The sequence below is a fragment of the Anas acuta genome, chromosome 13 (genome assembly GCF_963932015.1).
Source record: "Anas acuta chromosome 13, bAnaAcu1.1, whole genome shotgun sequence".
NCBI classification, from domain to species: Eukaryota; Metazoa; Chordata; class Aves; order Anseriformes; family Anatidae; genus Anas; species Anas acuta.
Window position 1 is genome coordinate 20,922,078 of NC_088991.1, and position 21,887 is coordinate 20,943,964.

At 54.8% G+C, this 21,887-nt stretch overlaps 1 protein-coding gene across 3 annotated transcripts in view; it reads left to right on the top strand.

The window, feature by feature from the left end:
* The first annotated feature begins 273 nt into the window (after window positions 1-273).
* OPHN1 (oligophrenin 1) overlaps window positions 274-21,887 on the top strand; it is a 55,606-nt gene continuing 33,992 nt past the window's right edge. The window contains exons 1-3 of one of the 3 annotated variants that reach the window (XM_068697457.1): window positions 274-600; window positions 16,864-16,959; window positions 20,632-20,693. In XM_068697457.1, the coding sequence (XP_068553558.1) occupies window positions 447-600; window positions 16,864-16,959; window positions 20,632-20,693 (312 nt within the window). In that variant the 5' untranslated portion in view covers window positions 274-446. The remainder of the gene's footprint in view (window positions 601-16,863; window positions 16,960-20,631; window positions 20,694-21,887) is intronic. The other 2 variants (XM_068697456.1, XM_068697458.1) reach the window with 2 other exon arrangements.

The following is a 21,887-nucleotide window of genomic DNA, read 5'->3' on the forward strand; positions in this document are numbered from 1 at the left end:
GCGGTATGGGAATAAAGCCCATAAAATGAATAAAGCCCATAAAATGAATAAAATGAATAAAATGAATAAAATCGTTAATGGGAATAAAGGTGTTAACGGGAATAAAGTCGGTAATATGAATAAAGTGATTTATGGGGATAAAGGCGTTAATGGGGATAAAGCCGTTAATAGGAATAAAACCGTTCATAGGGGCGATGCCGTTACTGGGCCCGGTGCCGCCCCCCGCCCGCCGCCCCCCGCCCAGGACTACATCTCCCAGCTCCGCCGCCGCCCGGAAGCGGGGGTCGCGCTGCGGGGCCGGGCGGCTCCGGGGGGCGGCTCCCGGGCTGGGGCTGGGGCCGGGCGGGGCAGGGCCGGGGCCGGGCTGCGGAGCTCCCGTCCCCTCCCCTCCCTCCTGGTCCCGTCCCCGTCCCTCCCGTCCCGTCCCGCCCGGCCGCGGGGCAGCCATGGGGCACCCGCCGCTGGAGTTCAGCGACTGCTACCTGGACAGCCCCGACTTCCGAGAGCGCCTCAAGTGCTACGAGCAGGAGCTGGAGCGCACCAACAAGTTCATCAAGGACGTGATCAAGGACGGCAACGCGCTCATCGCCGCCATCCGCAGTGAGTGGGGGGGGGGGGGGCCGGGGGTCCCTTGGGTGCCGGGGGCTCCGTGGGGTCGGGGACAGCGGCCCCGTGTCTGGGGGGGGTGCCCGGTGGCCTGGGTTCACCGCAGAGCAGGTGGAGCGGGGCTGGGGGTGGCACTGCCCAGTTCTTCCCCACGGGGTGTTCCCTGGGGTGGCCTGCTGCTGGAGGGGTGGCAGAGCAGAAGCAGCCGGTGGTTCGTCTTTCTGTGTGTTTTTTCCCCCTTTTTGTTCCCCTTCGTTTTAAATAATGATGAGAATTGTACCCACGTAAATGCAGACCTCAGTGGTGACGTTACGGGGGTCCCTTGTTCAGAAGCGTGTTAAAGCACAGCCAGAAACGATAGGGCAGTGTCTGTAAATGCTGTGCTTGCATCGGACCAAGTGGAGACAAAAACAAATATCTGCAGCGCGAGGTCTGCTCGTAGGCTGCTTTCCTCATCTGCTCGTTGATTTCTAGCTGGTATTAATAGGTTTAGATGCTGCCCTTTTGTTCAGAGCTTCCTTGTTATCAAGGCCATGACTGCAATAGCCTGTGTTTGCCCATCTGGAAAACAGCGCTGACAAAAGCCAGTGTGACTGAAACAGCAGGCGCTGCTGGTCTGCAAGATGCTGATCTTCTGCAACAGAAAGCCCCGAATCTCTGCTTGGTCCAGGGGGAACAAAATTAAAAAATAAAATAAAAAGGATTTCAACAAGCCTCTTTGTTAATGTAAATACGTTGCTCTTTCCTAATTGCTTTGGTCAAAACAGTTTCCCTTTTTAATGTTCACAAGCCCTCGTGCGAGCTCGCTGGGTGCACGGCGCGCTGGGCTCTGCTGGCTCAGCAAACCCTCAGCAAACGGGCTGGAGAGGGAGGAAGGGAAGAGTAGGAAGAAGCCGCCTTCACCAGGCGGTACGGTTTGCCCCCCAGAGCTCAGGAAACCTGGGATTTCTTGCCTGCAGTGGTGTGGGCGTGTTCGCGTTTTGTCTTCCAGGCTGAAGCTGAGCAAACAGGCGCAGGAAGCGCCCCAGCCCGCTGGGGACAGGTGGGGAGGGTGCCAGGAGCTGCCCACCCACCGGCAGGCTCAGCCAACCCCACATCCGTGGTAGCTGGGGGCTTGCAGAAATACTGGTGTCTTCCCCTCTGAATCCTGCCCACGTAGGGCTGCAGTCAGGGTTCTGGGGCCAGGAGCTGTCTCGTTGCCCGAGCACCCTGAGTTCGTTAAGCCCCACTTCCCGGTGCGGGATGATTCATCCCTGCTCCTTGGTGGAGCTGAGGGACGTGTCCCTTGGCAGCAGGGAGGCAAAGGTAATGGCAGCCCTGCCTGGAGAGAGGGAGAGTTCTTCGTTAAGGGTGCAGCGTTCATTAGGGTGATTGCTCTCATTAGACCTGTTATCTGAAGGCTCGGAGTTGTGGGGATTTTGTCCCGGAAGGCTCATTAGCAGTCACCGCAGACTCACAATTAGTATTTACGGGAGAACACAACAGGTTTTCGCCTGTCTGTAATCGACAGCTGCCATTAACATTTTAAAAATAAAGTGCCTGTGAGGGTGGGGTTGAAATAAAATTTGGGAGGGAGGTGGAGCGATGTGCAAGGGACTTGGGCTGCTTTCCCTGGGCACGGTGTGCTGCCGCTGGAGCCCTTGGCCAGGCTGATGGGGGCACGGATTCAGCGGCTGAGGGCAGAGTTCTGGGGACCTGCAAGGTTTCTGTGGTGTTGGTCTGACTGGTGAATGAAGTGAAACAAGATCTAAAGCAGACCAGTCCCCTGCTCTGCGCACAGACTCATGGAAATGCTGAGCTCCTGCTGCCCTCGTGAGTTTGAGGGCTTGGTAGTGCGAGGTCAGAGGCTGGGCTGGGTGGTCTCGGGGGCCTCTCCCAGCCCAGATGATTCTGTGTCTGAATTACCTGAGTGCACAAAGTACCAAGGAAAGTGGCTCCCCGCGCTGGGGAAACGGCCTCTGCGTGGTCTGCTGGGAGCAGTCCTTGTTTAGGCTCAAAAACCCAAAACTGCCCAAAGTGGCCTTTCGTTTTCCATTTGCCAAGTAATAGGAAAACCAAGTGAGTGTGACCGCACGCGGGGTGGTTTTGAGCTGTCTGCTAGGAGACGTGTGGTGTTCGTCTCTCGGCTGCTGATCGTGTTGGTTTGGACAGTGAGAGTTGTGTTAACTCACCTGGTGGGCGAGAAAATCTAGCGGCCACCTTCCTGCTAGGCAGGAGCCTTCCAGCAGAATCTCTAGGGGCTAAAGCAGAAAGCAAACAAAGCCCAGAACTGCCCTGCTTGGTGTCACTTCGATGCTAACAGCACAAGCCAGGCCTCCAGCAGCTCTCTGGTAATTCAGTGACTTCCAACTGAAGATATTTGGAGGGCATCTGGCTTTATTTATGCAGCACGTTTGCCGGTAGGTCGATTCACTGGTACCATATTTGTAGCTAATTAATAGGTGAAAACGCAAACTCTTAAACACGTCGTTCAGGTACTTGCAGGACTTGTTTAGGAGCAGGTTGAGAACGCACGTGGTGCCCCTGGAGGAGGCAGTCCTGTGCCAGCCAGAAGTCAGAGATAGCAAAAAAAATGTTACTTCAAGACAGAAATAGGAGTGATTTTTGTTGCAAAGTTGGCCGTATCCCTTCCTTTTCGTGCCAGAAGCGCTCAGACTCGCTGGAGGAGCCAAGTGACCGCGTTCCTCCTGGACGTGTTGCCCTGCCACCGCCACAGCACCCCTGCAGCCCGGCTGTGGGGGGCACGGGCTCGGTGGTGGGGGGGCCCCAGGTGGCTGTGCCGGGGGCTGCCACGGGGCTGGGGCTGCCTCGGCCCCTGGGAGGTGCCAGGGCCGTGCTGAGCCCCAGCGCGAGGTGCGGGGCCGGTCGGAAGGGAGAGGAGCTGAGGTGCGCCGTGCCTGCGCTCACCTCTCCAGGGAGGGCTGATGGAGCAACACGTGGCAGGCTCAAAGTGCAGGCGCTTTCCTTTCAGGTTTAAAAGGCAAAGAAAGGTGTTCAGGCTGCCTGTTGTACAGCACCGTATGCCTGTCTCCCCTGGACTGCCAGCCACTACTACCCGCCTGGCAAATTGTCTGTTCTTTCTGCAATCTTACAGTTCCTTGAAAATCAGCAAGCAGCCTGCGTGCTTGAGGCAGCAGGCAGGTGTGCTAGGATGCAGATGACCAGGCAGCATCGTAGTTGTAAGAATAGTTTGTTTATATCACTTTCTTCCCGTGGCTCAAGATGCTGTTTTACTTGGGGGGAATCTCTTCTTGCTGTGTTCTGCTGTGTGCTGATCTGTGCAAAAACATCTACTTTCCCCTGGTCTTTGATCTTCTCCTGCAATTAGCAATCAAATGGAGCTTGATAACTATCAAGTGGAGGCTGTTTTTACTAACATGAGGGCTACAGTGGTCTAGGCCAGCTCGTGGAGCTGGAAGAGCTGTGAGTTCTCATGCCCGTGTTGCATAAGTGCTTTTGATCTGTTTCTGCGTGGCATAAAGCTGTGAGGGTTGCTGGTGAATTTGCATGGCGGTGAATCAGCTTCTCCAGGCGGCGGGAGTGTTCTGTCCTGGAAGGGCAGTGCTACGCAAGGACGTGCGGAGGTGTCTGTGCCCGCAGAGCACACGGGCGCCAGGAACAGAAGAGGCTGGATGGGCTTTGCAGAGGGTGGCTGCTGGCAGGGAAGGTGCTGCCTGCCCTGGCAGCCGGCACGGGGCTGCAGCCGGCAACGCTGCTCTCAGCAAACATCGATGCTGCTGTCAGTACGGTGCTTGAGGATTCAGTGCTCTGGAGTGCAGAAAGCAGCGTGTCAAGAAAATGTGATATTTTAACGAGATTAAAGCAGCCCTGCAGTGGTCTGTTGGAGTCTTGCAGAAAACCCGTGTGCTTTCATGTAAATCTGTAGACAAAAGCTTGAATCCGTAGCGATAAGGTTTCTGGCTGCTGGTGCAGTGCTTTGGATCCAGATGCTGGGTTTTGCCCGTGTGTGAACAAAGCCAAAGCTCTCTGGAAAAGGGAGGAAGGGGCAGGAGCTCTGTCCCACGCATGCCCCTCGTTGCGGGAGCTCTCTGGGCAAACATTAGCTCTGCGCTGCGCAGAGCTGGGCGTCGAGGCGCTCGCATTGGAAATATCCTGCCCCACAAAAACAGCTCAGTTGTGAGCCAGCATGTGGCACGTTAACGAGGATGTGCACAGAAACCTTCCGTGTGGATGCACAGAGCCCTTCTGTCTCGTGGAGAGCCGCTCGTCGAGCTGCCCGGTGTGCTCGGGGAGCCTGGAGCCCAAGCAGGACAGGTGTGAGCAGCCTCTGATAGCACCGGTTCGGCAGGAGCAGGGGCTGCTCCCGTGTCCAGGATCGTGGTACAGCTGCCACCGAACCCATCCAGCTTGCTAAAAGCTGCTCTGTGCTCCTCTCCCCTCCACTTGCATCCTTCATGGGCCTCCAGCAGCAGCCAGCACCTGGGCTGTGACCCAAACGGGTGCAGGATCAGACCAGGCTCCCAAGGCAGGGAAACAGCAGCTCAGGGACCCGTTATCGGGAAAAACAAACAGCTTACTCGCTGCTTCCTGAGATCTCTGGTGTCGGGCACTGCAGGGAGCCTGTCTGCAGCCGCCCAGGCTGGGGCTGGGAGGGTTCAGCTGGGTATCCGGACCTGCTGCTGGCCTTGGAAATTGGGGGAGTCTGGGAAGGCTCCACAAAGAATAAAGAGAAGCCCCAATCTGCTATCTGTCCCTCTGACCTGCCACTGAAGTCTCCTGAACAGAGCTGCCGTGGGATGTCCCCAGCTGAAGGGACACCTTCCCCCTCCTTCCCCCTTTTTCCTGGAGCAGACTACAGTCCAGCCGTTAGTGTTAAGCCGTTTCTGGACTTTAGCAGGGGAAAAATGACTTGCTGGAAAATCCATCACTCTCCTCTAGCAGTAATAGCTGCTTGCGTTTCTCCGCTCCTTGCTTGTCTTCTCCGTCCTTGCTGTGAGGTTCCTCCAGCCACGGCTGGTCAGATGCTCGCTGACACGTGCAGAAAATTCCTTCCTTCCTTGCTGAGTTATCACAGCCACAGCTTCCCGACGCTTGTCGTGGTCCCTACAGGAAGGTTTTCAGACCCACAAGTAGTTACTATAGATAACTTTATTTTTTTTCTCCTAATTTCTCAGCTCATTGTCTGAAAAGACAGCAGGCCAGCTGAAAAGCAATAAATTGCTTAGGGGACGTGCTGTATAGACATAGACACCTCCTAGCCTTAAACCACGTCCACCCTTCAAATTCAGGGTGTCAGGGATGTGCTAATTTTGCCAAGAACCATTGATTTCCTGCATGTTTCTCCTCTCCAAGGAGAGGCGTGCAGTAATACAGTGCAGGTCCTATGGCTCTGAGCAGAGCCACATGCTCCTGAGCGGGGCTGTGCTGCGGGGCTGGGGTTTGTGCCGTGCTGGTGCAGGGTGGCAGCAGGAGCCCACCGTGACTGCGTGTGGGTGACCACAGCGTCCTGCGGTGTGCTACCAAACCGCGCCGGCTGCAGAAGTGGTAACGAAATACTTTGGTGTTGGGGTTACCGACAGAGTTGGATGTGCGTAAAGACACCACTAAACCTGATTCTTTTCACTGAGAAATCACATCGCGTTTTTTTCTCGGCGCCTATCCCTGCCTTTCTGGGAGCGGGAACTCAAAATCCTCATGCCCTAGAGCACTTCTGGAGCCGTGCTCAACTTGCAAAATACTTTCTGTGTCTTTATGTCAACGCAGCAGACTTGAGCTCACGTGCCACTGACAGCTCTCCCTGTTGAGCTTTTCCACTTCTGTGGAGCGTGCTTGGGGCAGGTGGAGGAGGGGAGCGTCCCTGCAGCCCAGCAGGCAGTGAGGACGCTCATTTTTTCCTGGGCTTTCGGCACTGCGCACAGAACTGAAGGTCCCAAGGTGGTACAAACCTAAAACAGCTGTGCCTTAACCAGAAACCAAAAAACAAACAACCAAAACAAAGCGAGTCACCCCCCAAAACCTAATCTTCAGAGTAAAGCAGGAAGGAAAAGGAGCCTGCACAGTATCTGCGTGCTCCAGTTGTGAGGCATATCTCCCCCTGTTCCGGGGCTCACTGCTGTGCGTGTGCTGGGTTTGGCTCCTGGCTGGATGCAGCTCAGTGCCACGCGTGGCCGTGTCCCTGCAGAGGAGCAGTGCCCATCGTGGCGAGGAGCACAGCCAGTGGGCACGCAGCCACCTGCCCGCACGGGAATCACATCGGGGCGCACCGCTGTCTCGTGAGAGCTCGGCTGCCTGCGTTGTCACAACAGGCAAATCACAAAATCGAATGGTTTTGTTGTGTTTCTGTATTTTTTCCTCTGCTGCACGAGACATGCCTGCAGCTCTTCATCCATCTTCTGTTGCCTTTCTTGGCTCCTTCCCTGGAAGGATGTGGGTGTTATCCATGTTTTGTAATGTGTCCATGGGCTCGCAGCAGCGCTGCTGCTGACTAAAGAGTTTCCTCTTGAGTCACCGTACGAAGACTCAGCTTTTCTGGCTTTTTTCTTGAGAAATTTTTTGAATATTTGAGCTATTAATTCTGTTGGTCGCACACTGGTAACTACAGATGTGGCTTCCCCACTCACCCGCGGGCGCTCCATGGGTGGCTGGTGCACCGCTGCGGCGCGGTGCTGGGCAGGGCAGCGCTGCTCTGCTGGTGCTGGCAGGAGAGCAGAGCTCCGAAACGTGGTCCCCAGGTGTGCATCAAGGCTGAGCCGCAGCAGGAGCTGCACAAGGGAGTGCTGCTGCTGCCCCTGCCGTGGGTGTCTGGGCACAGGAGCAGGGCCCTGTCGCTGCGGCTGCTGCTGCTCAGCGCTGCTTTGGGAGCTACAAAGTCTCTGTGCAGCCTGAAGAACCTTGGTGTTCATAGAAAAGAAATGGCAAACTTTTTTTTTCCTATGAGCAAATAGCTCTATTTTATAAATATTGAACACCCCAAAATGAAAGCTCCTTTGCAACTGCTGGTGAAATTCAGCAGGCAGCAATTATTTTTCTTACTAAGCATTAAACAAATGTTTCAAACTGTGAAAACTGCAAGAAACTACACAAAACTATTACACCAGCACCTGATAATTATGAGGAAAATGCTTTTGGAAACCTCTCGGTTTTGTGTTGGTGATATCAGAGTTTTCTGTTGGTTTTGTTTTGAGTCGCAGACTGCTAACCGCTGTCCGGATCTCTTCTGGGAGCTGTGATCCTCCAGCTACTGCTGGGTTTTCACCTCTTGGGCATGTTCAAAGAGTTCCTTTGCAGCTGGCATCCTTTTCTGTCACTTTGCTCTCCGTTCAGGTAAACACAGTCAAGTTCGTGTGATGTTTGAATGATGATAAGAGCAGTTGAATAGTCTGAGATAACGTTTCCAAATATACGCGGAACACAGAGCTCCTAGCAGCCACCGAGTCGCGCTCGGCAGCCTGTTTCCCCCTCCTTTTTTTATCCAGTTTCTGTTCCTCCAGCCAAGGCTGATTATGAAGTGCTGAGGCCAGATATTTTAAAAACAAGAGTAATTGCATTAATCCTACCGAACGTGCAGCTGTGAAAACAAAGGGCAGCGAACACGGGCTGTTTTCTGCTATCACGTGCAGTTTGGGGACCCGCTGGGTGCGCAGGGGCAGTGGAGCTGCCCGGGGGTGGCGGGGGGCGTGAGGCTGCCTCTGCCTGGGGGTCTCTCCAGGAGGTGGCTGCCGGAGGGACACCTCCGACGGCTTTGCCGATCATGAGATCTGTCCGTGGGGACCACAAGTGCTCTGGCCCGGATACGAGTCCGTTGTTTTCCTGTTGGTTTGCCCTGCCTTCGTGCTGCCTGTGCGGCCGGGAGCTCCTGGAGCACACCCCCAGAGCCGCCCTGCTGAAAGCTGGTGCTCTTCACTCAGCATCCTTCGGGGCTGTCAGGAAAGGAGGCTGCCTCGTGTGGTGTCTAGAGAAACGCGGGTGTCAGTAGGTACACAGCAGCCGCCTGTGCAGCTCTTCTGGAACATGCTTGGGATTTACCAATTGCTTTAATGCAAAAACACCAGCCCCACCTTCATCCCCAGCGTTTGTGCCCGCAGAGCAGGAGCTGGGCAGCATTCCTCTCGTGGCTGGGCTCTCAAGAGGCTCTCCTTCATTTGCTCCAGTTTAATAAATCCCAGGGAGGTGCTGCCTAATTTCCCATTCCAGCGATGGTTTGATTAGGCACCGGGCAGTCTGCAGTTCTGCAGGTCTAGTGAGAAGGAAATGTGGCCACGGTCCTTTGATCCGCTGTGCTCTTCACAAAACATGTTTTCCTTCCCATCACTGTAGCTGAAGTGAAATACAAAAGCCACGAATTTCCTGAGGGTTCAGGCTCTGCCCGGAGCTGAGCTGTGATCTGAGGGATCGGTGCCGTGTGAGCCTGGGATGAAATAATGAATGGAGTGGGCTGACTGCAGCGGCGCTCCCAGCAGAGGGATGTGTGCCAGCTCCTTTGATCTGCTGGGGCGGCAGGATCTTCTTCTGAATGCAACTTCTGTGTAAACCTGGAGTTAAAATTAATGAAGAAAACTTGGTTATTTCCCCTATGGTATACTGGATGAATGTCTTGACATAAAGGATTGAGATAAGTTATAGCCGCATTATTTCTTAATGCGCATTTCAACATTTCTGTTGATTTCTAGGGCTGCTCCTCTCTGTAACTCCCATCTCCGTTACTCGTGCGCTTTGCCCCATCTCCCTCCTGTCTTTTTCCAGTTTTGCTGAAGGAACCACTCCAGTTTGCAGAACTGCTGGATGGGTTTGAAAGGCCAGAAAAATGCCAGCGGTGAAAAACTGTTCTGTCAGGAGTCGAGCGTTCAGAGTCTACTTCTGCCTCCTGTTCGCGAGGAGGAGCATTAAGCTTCGACTGGAGCCAAGAGCACGAGAAATGGTTTTGCCAGCAGCGGCAGTGCCGTAGTGCTGCTCCATGCGGGGAGAGCAGGGGCTGCCAGCGGCTGTGTCCCTGCCTGGCCATGCTCAGGGAATGCCCCGCACCTCGCAGGGAGGTCGTGGCTGTCCTCAAATGGCAGAAGCAAAACCCTGAGCTAGGCGGAGGGGTGCAGCAGCCCCACGCGCCCACCCACCTCTGCACAGGACCGCGGTCATGGCTGCTCCTTTCCTCTTGGACAGCATCCTCCAGAGGCCGTCCTGCAGCAGCGGTGGCAAGCCTTTGATCTGAAAGGCAAGCCTTGCACGCTGCTTTTTGTTTTTTGTTCTTTTTTGTCTGTTCGTTGCGCTTCTTGAGCTGCTGCATTGCGCCCTTCAGAGCTGGAGACGAGGGGCGGACGGGAAGGCTCCTCCAGCCCGCTCGCACTCCCTGAGCTCCCTGCAGTCACGGGGAAGCAGCTGCTCGGGAGGCTGGCAGCCTCCTGCTCGGGGCAGCCAGGAAGGCTGCTGGGCTTTTAATCGCTGTGATCTTTGATCGAGCATCACAAAGCTTGCCAGCTTTCCTGAAGTGCAGCAGGTATGGTGTGGCAGGTTTCCTTCCGTCCCTAAAGGAGATAAGGCAAGCAGGAGAACCATGATTAATGTGAACAATTGCTGTGTTGGTCTTCTGCTTGTGCTTGTTTTGCTTGTTTGTTTTAAACAAGCAGTAAAGAAATGAACAAGCCCATCAAGCAAGTTCGTGCACTTGACACAAGGGGGGCAAGGAGGAGAATTTATGGGAATGAAAAGTTACATTGTGGGTAGGAAACAAACCAGGGTGGTGAAGGTAGGAGGGTGATCTGTAAGTTTAGTTAATGACACATGAGGCAAATCAGAGCTTGTAGCACAAAGGGCCCTACAAAAGGCACAAAGAGCTGTGGACAAGCAGGTACGGGTACCAAAAAGTGTTTGTAGCTGAACTGCAGCCCTGCCCTGCTCCCTGGAGCCTGCACTACATCAACCACGGTAGTGAAAAGGCAGTTAATAAAAGGCACAGTCAATAAAGGACCGATTGGAAAGATGAATGATAAATGCGTAACAAAAGCGTTGGGCATTCAGGAAGATCCTTTGCCAGAGAAACGTAAAGCACAGCTAAATGGAGCAGGTTATTTTTAGCAGTTCGGGCTAGCCATTTATTTCTGGCAAATGGAAAACCCAAGTCAGCCTGTGAAAAATGACCTCTGTAAAACGTGTCAGTATTTCTGAACCTCCACGGTGGCCAGAAAGCCTTTGAGGCATTTTGCAAACAACTTGCCACGGGTTAACGCCGAGCACTGCCTGCTGTGCGACGGGCCCTGGTGTGATGGCCTGGTGGGGAGCAGTGTGTACGGCACAGCTGGAGGGCTATTTTCTAGCAAGTTGCTTGTGTGGATTCAGGACTACCTACGAGGCTAACCGGAAGATTTTTTTTTTTTTTTCCTCTTCTGAAAAAATCAACATGTTTTTGTGTTCAGGCAGCTGTAGAGGACTGTTCGGAGTGCTCTGAGTCAGGGCTGATTACTCACTTAATGACACATCTGCGTGCAGCCCGGGGAGCCTCGTTGATTTCAGAGTTGAGGTATTTTGGTGGGACAATGTTTGGGGACGTCGTGGAGTTCGTACACACCGTAGAAGTACAACAGTCCAGGGCAGAGTCTGGCAGCCTGACCAAACGCTTTGTGTGCCGGCTGGTAAAGCTTCGCTGCCGGTAGAGATCCTCTGGACACGGTGAGGTCGGGTACACGCATGCAAAACCTCATCTCTTGGATGGTAACATGGATGAACTCTCTTTTATACAACTCCCTGTAAAATTATTCAGTGGGAGTTGCTAACAATGGACACATTCTTTTCCCCTCAGGGATTACAACCCTCCCTTTCTCATGCTGGAGAAAAATGGTATTTCTCGTGTTCTGCATATCCAGTTGCACAACTCTCCACGACGAGCTAGAAAAAGTTCTGAAGTGACCAGGCTTGAGAAGAAACATAGGTGTATGCATCCTCGGCTGCTGTACATCAGGGTTTTGTAATGTTTCCATGAAAAACTGGATTTCCAGAGCTCAGATTTTCTATTTTTTGAAAGAACAAAGCTGGCTGTTGGAGCCAAGTTAAGGGATGAGCTGCGTTCGCTCTAGAAATGACACCGGATGATTGCCACAGTGACGGGGTTGGCTCTTTTGGTTTTTCTCCTCAATTTCTAGTGCGATGAGTGTGGAGCAGTGCCCGACTTAGGTTAGCAACAGAGCTGCTGAACCCTGCCTGCTTCAGCCACGGAGCCCTGCTGGAGTAGGAGCACTTCTCCCGTAGCTTTTTGCTGGGTGACATGAAGGTGGTCCTGCTTCACCAGGTGCTGAACGTGAAACGAAGGGGATGCAGTGAAGGGCACGGGGATGGCTGGGCAGCAGTAAGGCTCCGCGAGGGTACTGGCAGCCTGCTCCCAATGGATTTGGAGGGCGTGCTCTGCAGCTTCTCTTCTGTGCAGTGGGCTGTTTATGTTTTTTTCCCAGTGTTTATTTCTAAAAGTCACACTGCTTTCTCCGCATCTGCTACACCCAAGGCCACGTTGTGTCTCTGGGGCGTTAAATGAGGCGGGCCAAGCACAGCCCTCTTTGTCTCGTGCACGGAGGTGCCGGTGGTCCCTAGCAGTCCCTAGCAGTCCCTAGCAGTCCCCAGCGGGCTGGCTGTGGCATTTCTATTTTTATGTGCTCGGGGATGCCTTTCGCTCGGCAGCAGGTGACCATTACAATCCTGCAGAAGTTTGAAATGAGAAACCCCATTTGTTCCTTGCTGAACAGGGCGTGGGCATCCTCAAATAGCTGCAATCTATAGAGGTGACTTTATATATGCATTAATGTAATGGAAATTTATTCGTGTAGCTTGTAAGCGTGTCTGGGCTGTACCTGGCACCTGTTCTCTCCCTCTTGCCAGATGCCATTTGGTGAGCGCTGTCCTGTGTGGAAGGATCGGATTTTATTTTTACTAGAAGAGTAAATTATTGTTACCGCAGATTGCTGAAGCTGGCATCATTTACTGAACACTGCAAGGAAGAGAGTCCTAATGGATTTTTGATTGAATTCATTTTGGTGAGTTCCCATGGAAACAAGCTGTACCAAGCAGGCAGGGTCCTCAGAACTGACGTGAAGCCATCAAAAGCTCCTGCTGCTGGGCAGCAATCAGGCTGTGCCTGCTTTTTGAGTGGCGTTCCTGGCTTGCAGAAGGAGCAGCATCCCCCCGTGACTGTCTGGCTCTCCACGTGGCCGTGGGACCACCTCCGTACCCCCGGGCTTTGGGCGTGAAAAGCAAGGAGCAGGCAGTGGCTGTGCGGTTGGCAGCCGTGTATTTGCATCAGAGGGGGAAAATCTCCAAGTTTCTGCTAAATGAGGGGAAAATACAGATGCTCTGCCTGGGGGCCCTGGTACGATCCACGGGTACAGGCTCGTGCTGCAAGTCCCGCAGGGGCCCAGCCCTTCATGCGTGAGTGTCCGCTGTTCCTGCTTGGGATGCCAGCAGGCGCTTCTGCAGCAGGGGAGGGTGCCAAAACCATCCCGGGTTCACTTTGCCAATAAGCATCTCCATCATAACAATGACACTCCTAACACCATAAGAGTACCCAGCGCTGTCTTTGTGTGTATATATAGGATTTGTCAGACATCGGTGTTCAGCCAAGGCTCCGTACGTGTACAACGAGTAACGTGGGGCGGTAGGAGTCTGGTTTCCATTAAACGATCTTTGAGAGCCGTGCCAGACGCTAGCAGCACCGCTTCTCTTTCCAACTAGTTCAGTTCTTTCCTAACCCTAAATCTTGAATAATTGTTCCCCTATAAAGAATTTGTCTTCCAGCACTGGGCGCTGCCTCCCTGCCCCTCTGACCATGCAGAGCTCACGGTGCCACCACGGCCGTCCCCACAGGGGCAGCCCCTCATCTTTGTGCACCCTGTCAGGAGACCGTCCCCTCCTGCTCCTGACCCCTCTCTGAGCAGCATCCCCAGGACCGTGGTGACGTTTGCTGCCTGTGCACTGAGCCTTCCTGAGGCGGGGGCTCTCCTCTGGTGGCAGGACGGCTCCGGGTGCACAGCAACATCCAGCATCGCTCCTTGTTCTTTCACCACGTGGATCCTGAGTGTCTGGGGCCGTGACGTGGCTTTGTTCAGTTTGGGAAGTGTTCTGTAGGCGTGGGGAATTACCGAGGTTGTTTGATGAAGTAGAATAAATGATGGAGGACGTACCGCTATGCCTAGGTCCCAAAGTAAGGGAAAAGGAATGGAAACCTGGGCTGAGCTGGTTCCTGAGGCGCTGGGCTCTGTCACTGACACCTCCCCGCTGTCGCAGGGCAGCAGCTGAAAGGTGCCGGAGGCTGTGAGTGCCCCGGCTGCTGCGGGGTCAGGTCCTGGCTCGGGGGGCTCCAGCCTGTGAGCTGGGCCGGCTGGTGCAGCGTCTGCAGGAGGGCTGGGTCAGGACGAAGGTCCTGCAGTGACCGGAGCCAGCCCTGTTGCTGTGATCCCCGGTGGTGCCGACTGGCCCCGGCTCGGGGAGAGGCTGGTGCTGGAGCAGCCCCGTGCCCTGGTGCAATCACTGCGCTCACCCCAGCACGTTCCCTCTCCCAGATGGAACCGAGCGGTGCCAGACTCAGCAAGGGGCTCGAGTCTTTTTTTGTCACTAAGCTCATGTGAGATGTGGTTTATAGCGTGTCCACCTGGATTTGCTTCAGCCAGAAACTTGGCAAATGAAGTTTCAGGCCAGCCAGACAATTTTTTGAAAGGAAAATGTAACTTAAATCGGTTCTACTGTTTCTTTTTCTTTTTTTTCTCGTGAAAAATATATTGTCTTTGGCTTTTTCAGCTCCTTCTCTGCTATTGCCCTATCCAGTTTCTATTAAAAAAAAGAGAAAAAGGACATCAGCTAGCCAAGGACAATTTCTCCGATAGCAGCACTAGATGCTGTGCTGACACACAGGATGGAAAAACGCTGTGTGCATCCCTCAGCCCAGGCCGGGCTGCCAGGAGCATGACCCGTGTGTGCATTGTGGGGTGCACGGTGCTGGAGCTGCCCGGCCCCGGGGTGCTGAGCCCGGCCCTGGGAGCCAGGGCACGCCTTGTGCTCACGGACCTGCTTGGCATGTAAATGGGGCCTTCTGGAATTCAGCCACTAATGAACTTGGGCAAGGTGTGGGGAGTGAGGAGAGGCTGGGCAGGAGGCAATTAAAAGCTTCCAGCGCAGGAGACAGTTTGCAGGGGAAGAACAAAGATTTGCCTGAGTAAGAAGTGAATGGGAGCCTCCGGGCTCGGCCTCGAGTGTGTGAATACAGTGAATGCTGCAGGGACTGAACGTGAATTATTTGCTGAGGTTTTCCATCAAATTAATGACATCATTCTGTGCGAGAGTTCACCCATTTACGCTCGTGCTCTCAGGCTCTCCTAGCAGCTGGTTGCTAAATAGCTACATTCAGGCTTGAATCTGCCCATTCAAGGGCAAAGTTTTGACCCTTGGGAGGAAACTGCTGAACAAGGCTTTTGACGGGAAAGAGGGGATTCTGTGCACTTCGAGGCTCCGCTCCGCCCGTGGCTTGGGGCCGTGCTGGATGAAGCCGCCCTTTCTTCTCAGGTCGGCTGCGCTGGGCTCGGGAGCAGTGGGGTGAGCTAAAATCCCGTCTGCTTCATAGGGGTCAGCCCAGCTCCGGAACCCGTGAATCTGCCCTCCCTCTCCAGGAGGGGCTTGCTGGGCTGTGCTGTGCTGCAGGTCTTGTGTCCCCCCCAGGGAGCTCCTTTGGGCAGCAGAAAGCAGCAGCTGCTTCGTTCCCCCTGCCGCACGGCTCTGGTCAGCACCAGCCTCTGTGGAAGGAGAGCCGCGTGCTGTGTGGAGGGACCCGCGGCCTGTTAGCATGGGAGGATGCTCCGTGATCTATCTACATGCTGCCGTCTGATCCTTCGCATCTTCCACATTTTCAGCCTCCTGAATTTCAGAAATCTTAGACCCCGGTGCACCTCCTCTGAGGAATTCAGGCTGAGGCTGTGCCTGTAGCTGCTGCCCAAGTTAGGGAAAGCAGCAATGTAAACACAAGTCTAAAAGTATTCCTTTGCTTTATTGTCCGCATCCTGTTCGCTGTAGGCCAGGCAGGCTCGGCCTCGTTCTGTTTGCAGCTCAGGTGTTAAATTGCCCCCTACAACCGCTTGTAGCTGTGTAGGAAGGTGTGATCGACCTGATGCTGCCACGCACTTTTCCTTCATGTTCAAATTCCACAGAAGGCCTGTTACAGAGCACGTCCCTTCTCAGGCTTTGCTCCTTGGCCTGTTTTATGGCATGAAAGCCAAGAGCCCAAGGCAGCCATAACCCCGTGTGGATGCTCTGACCCAGACACCACCAGGCTGCCTCTGCTCAGACCGTGGTGCTCTCCCCGTGCCCCACTGCTGCCTGGCCCCCCGGGCTGGGGCCGGGGCCGGGGCTGTGCCCTGCCAGCCGCAGCGGGTGCTTGCCATGGTGAGATGGTGCCTGTGGCTTCCGCGGCCGGCCCGAGGTAGGTGGCTGTGCCCCGTGGGCCTGCTCTGTGTTACTGCGGCCCTGTCCCCGTGGAAGCTCCTCGGCCAATGTAATCAGACCCATTTACAACAAAGAAGCCACTGACGAAGTTATGGAGCAGCCACACAGGATGCAAAGACACAAAGGAGCCTTTTGGCTAGAAACTTCTCTGCATAGTCCAAAAATAATTTGGGCTGAGCTACCAACCACCATCAGGAAGTGTCTGTGCCTCCAGACTGCAAGTGTCCTCAGCAGAGGCACAGAAGCAGGTCCGAGGGCCATCTGCAGGCGCCGGGCAGAGCACAGCAGGAGCTCAGTGCCGTCAGCTGGCTCGCTGTCATCTCCTCAGGCCTGTTTGTTCGCTCTGACTCCCCTGAAGAGGAGCACTTCCTCTGAACCCTGCTTTTTTTTCCCCACAATTATTGTCCGACTCTACAGACTCTGCTCCTTTCTAATTGAAGCAGCTGCTGAGCGCACTAATTAGCCTGCCCACAGCATCGTGCTCAGACAAGACGCTGACGTGTGAGCGCTGCTCGGTGTGTTCAGGGCCCTGGGCCCGAGCTGCTGCCCTGCTGCCGGGGAGGTGGCTCTGTTCCTGCGGCTGGCGGCTCCCAGTAACCTTACAGAAACATTTCCAGCAGCACCGAGACACTCAGAACACGAATGTTCTCTACAGCTTCTGTTGGTTATTAACACTGCAGTATTTTCTCAAGTGCTTTAAGTTCATGATGCCTGTTTTTTTTTTTTTTTTTTTTTTTTTTACTGCCTCACTGTAGGTTTGTACATTCAGGCTAAATTTCTTAACGCTTCTGTGTAACTGCTGCAAAATACACGCTCTGCTCTGTCCTTTTCCAGGTTACTCATCGGCAGTGCAGAAATTCTCCCAGACTTTGCAGTCCTTTCAGTTCGACTTTATTGGAGACACCCTAACAGATGACGAGATTAATATTGGTAAGTTTTCTTTTGGATGCAAACTTTTACTTACTGGGAAAGCCTCTCCTTCTGTAGGAATCTGCTGGCATCGATGGTTACTGAACTGGATGTGCAGCCAGGTTCCTCAGATGCCAGTTAATGCACAGTGTATCTGTCACGTTACTTGCAGTTTAAAAAGAAAAAAAGTGAAGATGTTCAGTAGCGTATGTTACAGAGCTGAACTTTGGTGGGTTGAGTCACACGTGCCTGATTCCACGGATAATTCGTGGTGGTTTTCTGTGGCTCCAGCCCTCCTCTGCCTGGCCACACCAGGAGGATGCACAGCGCGGCAGGGAGCTGCTCACTGTCCCTGTGCCTGTCCCCTGGGTGTCCCCTGCAGCTCAGCCCGTGTCCCCGTGTGCCGTGGCAGGGCCACACTGCAGCAGCTCGGGGCATTTGGCCTCGTGTCCTGCTCCTGATGCTGCGTGTGCTCTGCTGCAAGCACCTCGCAAACACAAAGCAGCCCCGTGCTCTCCTGGAAAAGGCACCAGGCGTTGGGCTGCTGGGAAAAACATACTGCTGGATGTGTCATGACATGGAAAATAGTTCCCAGTCTCTGCCTGCGTGGAAGGAGGCCTGTGGCATGTGTGTCTCACTGCTCCCCACACATCTGCTTTGGGATTAGCAATCCCAAGCCCGTTTTCCCACCCTGCCAGCCCGGTGCACGTTGTGTCGGTTTCAAAGCTGCCAGCTGCGCCTGGGGAACTGAAGCAAATGTGCTGAACACCCTAAACCCAGGATTTTCAAATTAATCCTGCTGTTGGATTAGCTTTCGCTGCAGAATGACCAGAGGAGAGGGGTGGGCACCCCCTGCTGCTGGGGGATACCAGGAAGCGCTGCAGCTGCTGGGGGTCCGGCCCTGCTGCTGGGCACAGGCGGTGGGCCACGGGGTGCCCGGGACACGAGGCGTTTATGAAGTGGCCACAGCTTTTGTCAGGCTGTTGTGTGACCAGCGGCTCCAAGCTGACAGTGCTGATGTCGGGTCTCAGCCGTCACTTAAAAGGGAAGGAAGTAAGGCCTGTTCTCTTGGTTGTTTTATTTAAAGCAGATTGTGGCTTGCCCTTCAAAAATCTGATTTCCTCTGTGGAAAGTTGCTAGGTGAAGCCTGCTGGAAATGAGTCAGCCTCCAAATCTAGGGGAAATAGAGGTGCTGAATTTCCAAACACATCTGGATAATGGAGGGGAAGACGCTGCATTATAAGCTACCTTCTGGCCATGGAGGGATGTGAAGGCAGCAGCCAGCCGAGGAGGGGAGCATCGCATCGCCTCTGCTGCTGGCAGGCACGGAGCTCCAACACCCCGCACACGCTGCTCCTTCACTGCCCCATGGCAGGCGGGCACCTCCCTGCACCAGTGCCCAGTGCTCGGCTGGGGGCGGCGAGGAGGGCAGCTGGAAATGACAGACCCCAGGGTGCAGGGGGACAGGGAGTGGAGGAAAGCCAGAACGGATCACAGCACATGTAAAATACTCTGGGGCAAAACAAGCATTTTTTCCCTATTTCTGTTTTTGCTGCGTTGTGTTTCTGTTGCTTTCCCGAGAGGACCCAGATTATCCAGTGCGAAAAGTCTGTGTTGTGTTCCTCCTCCTACAGCCAATCTGGAGTGTCTGCACGGGGCTGAGCTCAGGGCGCTACAAGGCTCTCGCATTCCCCAAACAGGAGCGGGGTGTTGGCATCTCTGCAGCACTTCCCAGCTCTTACAGGGCTTCTGAGGCATAAGGATGTGCGCGAGCGTAGGAGCTGATTGCAGGCACAGGATATGGGAACGAAGCAAAACATTGACAGCTCTTCTTGCCGTGCTTCAGGGAAGGCGTTTGATCTGTAAATATAGCTAATGGGGTGCTTTTATCTTGTTACGTAGGCAGACAGCGAGCTGACACTCCTGCTCCCAAGGTGGTGGCTTTGAACACTGCATGTGTGAGCCAGGACACACAGGATCTGCTGGCGCTGTCTGTCGCAGGCAGCGCCTTCCCACGGGGACGCGAGCTCCAGGCACGTCCTCACTGCACATCCACGGCTGCGTGCTGCCTCCAGGCACGGCAAGCACAGACCCAAACGCTGCATGGGTCTCACAGCAGGGCTGTAGCCTACGTGTCCATGGTGCAGGGACAAAGTCAGGGCTGCTCGATGGCTGCAGCCAAGAAACGTGTGCCTGGGTGCATCCTGCAGAGGAAGAAAACCACGTCTAGTGAAAATTTTAGGCACCATAACTTTTTTTTTCTCCCTGTAACTTCATGTCTGGATTCTTTCTCTCCCTATGATAATTCCTTTCCAGGCTCAGGCCCCTTGTACTTAGCTCATGGCATCTGTGTGTGCACTTCAGGTTTCATGTCGTCCTGAGTAACCACGGTGCAAGTCCACCCGTCAGCCCTGTGGCAGCGCACGGTAAACTGCTGGGACGTTGGTGTATGGGGCTCTGAAGCCCTCACTCTGGAAGAGAGCTCAGAAACCCCTGACTCATCAGAAAGGTTACGTTTTGATGATGCCGGCTGAATGACTGTATCACGAGGCTGTGGTTTTTTTGTTCTGTGTCTGCCTCAGCAATTGCCGAGCGAGTCCCGTAGCACTGCAAGTTCACACTCACTCGCTGTGCAGCCGTGTCACGGCTGCTTTTAGCAGAAGGACAGGTCCTGTCCCAAGGTCCTGCCTGTGGGTGCGGGGCCCTCAGTTTGTGATAGGGCAAGAATCCTCTCCTCTTATCTGTGGCATGAGCTGCTGCTGGACGTGCCTCGCTGTGTGCACGGGTTGTTCCCTCGCATGCTGCCCCTGCCCAGAGCTCCTGAGGCTGCCCTTCTCAGGAGCCCTGGTGCCAGGGACTCTGCTGAGCTGTCTTCTGGTTAATCCTTAGATGTTCCTTAAATCACTCAGGAGCTGGTCAAGTCCCTCTGTCTGCTCTGCTGTGCGTGCAGAGCCTGACCTGCATGCAAAGCAAAGGGGTTCCTGCAGCTGTGGCAAAGGAAACCCACCCGTGTGGCAGCCAGAAGCGCCGGGCAGTGTGAGACCCCGTGGGAGCTGCCCGCGGTGGGGCTGCCAGGCTGCTGCCCTGGGATCCTCAGGGACCCGCGGAGCTGTGGGAACATCTCGCAGCAAGCTCTGGCCTGTGCCAGCGAGCTCGGCACCGCGTGGTTCCCAGGCTTGGTGCAGTTGGAGCCCCCGAGGCCGTCCGCAGGAGCCGCGCCGTGCGCACGGGTAGGTGCTGGCCCAGCCCGCTCCCTGCTCTCCTGGAGAGTCGGGACGTCAGTTCCCATTGCAGTGCTGGTCATGCCTACCTGGTGGGAAAGGTTTTCCCCTGACGGCTGCCTGCAGCCTGCCCTGCTGCAAACTGAGCTGCTTCCTGCGCCCTGCCCCTGAAGGCAGGCGGTGCCCGCTGGGACAGCCCTGCGGGCACGCCGTGTGCTGCTCCTACCTGGGCTCTTTGTTTCCACCAGGCTGAACGAGCCTCATGTTTTCGGTTTGCTAAAGGAAAGGTTTCACGTTGTTTGTGTTTCGGTTGGACTCCAAGAAAACTGCTGATGCCTCAGATCCTGTTTGTTTTATTGTTTAACGTTGTGGGGAGAGTTGTCCATGCCTATAACCTCATCAACAGCTGCTGACCTTGGTGGTTTCTGCCAAAAGGTGCCACTTGCTGATCCAAGCTCTCTTCTCTTTGCAGCCGAGTCCTTCAAGGAGTTCGCAGAGCTGCTCCAGGAGGTAGAGCTTGAGAGATCGATGATGGTAAGATCATCCCAACTGTGCTCTGGTAGTCGCTGCCTGGCTGTAACATTCAAATGCCAAATCCTGGCTGAACTACAGCCACGTGTGGAGCTTCCCATCATGCAGGAGCTGGCAGCAGCAGGGATGTCGTGTTTGCAGCACGTCTGAGCTGTGGTGCCATCGCTGCGTGCCCTGAGCATTGAAGGGGAAGGTGCTGGGGGGGAAGGGGAGAGGTTGTCCCACGCCAGTGCCCCAAACCTCTCCTGAGTGCCGAGCATGCTCCCGCTGGTGAGCACCTCCAGGTGCTGCCGCCTGCAGCAGCTTTGTATCTGATAGCTGGTAACAGGCTGTTCTGGTGAAACTGAACCTTAAAGAATAAGCAGCGAGATGAGTTTATCTCCTCATTTTCCCCCGTGGGAGCTGCACTGTCCCCCCGTGCCCCTGCCCTTCCCAGCACGCAGATCCTGCGGGGCGATTTGTTCCCGTCCGTCCCCTGTGGTGCTGTGCCCTCTGCGCCTCCAAAACTCCTCAAAATGCAACGAGTGCTGGCTTTCCATTTCACTCCTAATTCCAGGAAAAACACGAAGGTTAGGCTCGGTGGAGAGCCTGTGCAGCGTGCCAGGAATTAGCTGCTTGGCTCTGCTCGCTCCTGCCTCGTGCAGCAGGGAGAGCCCGCGCCAGGCTGGGCCCGCGCCGCAGGGGTGGCAGCACTGGTGGGACGCTGCTGTCCTGCTCTGCAGGGCACAGGCAGGGGGGGCAACAGGAGGAAAGCAGTGAGAGGCCGGAGGAAAGCAGTAAGATATTGCTTTATTAATTACAGCCCAGGCAATGGCTCCTTTCGCAATGGGTAAGTGGGTGGAAGGGATCATTTCAGGGATCGTGGATGCTTTTGGGGACATTGGCTGACTTTGCTGATTTTTTTTTTGCCCTCCACTTGCAGGACCAATCTCTTTTCTGTAGCTCCCTCAGAAGGTTTCGTACTCTCACTGTGTTCATCAGCTTTAAGTTCCCTGAAAGGTCTGCGCCAGCTTGGTGTCACGTCCCTTTCTTCTCCCCCCTCCTTTCTGCAAGGCAGGGAGGCAGGGCAGGCTTCCCTCTTCCCCAGCGGTCATGCAGCAGCCTTGGATGTGCTCATGGAAAGCAGGGCTCGTGCAGCAGCCACGCCATCCCGAGCAGAGGGCAGGGGGAGCAGCAGGAGCACTGCATCCTCCTCGG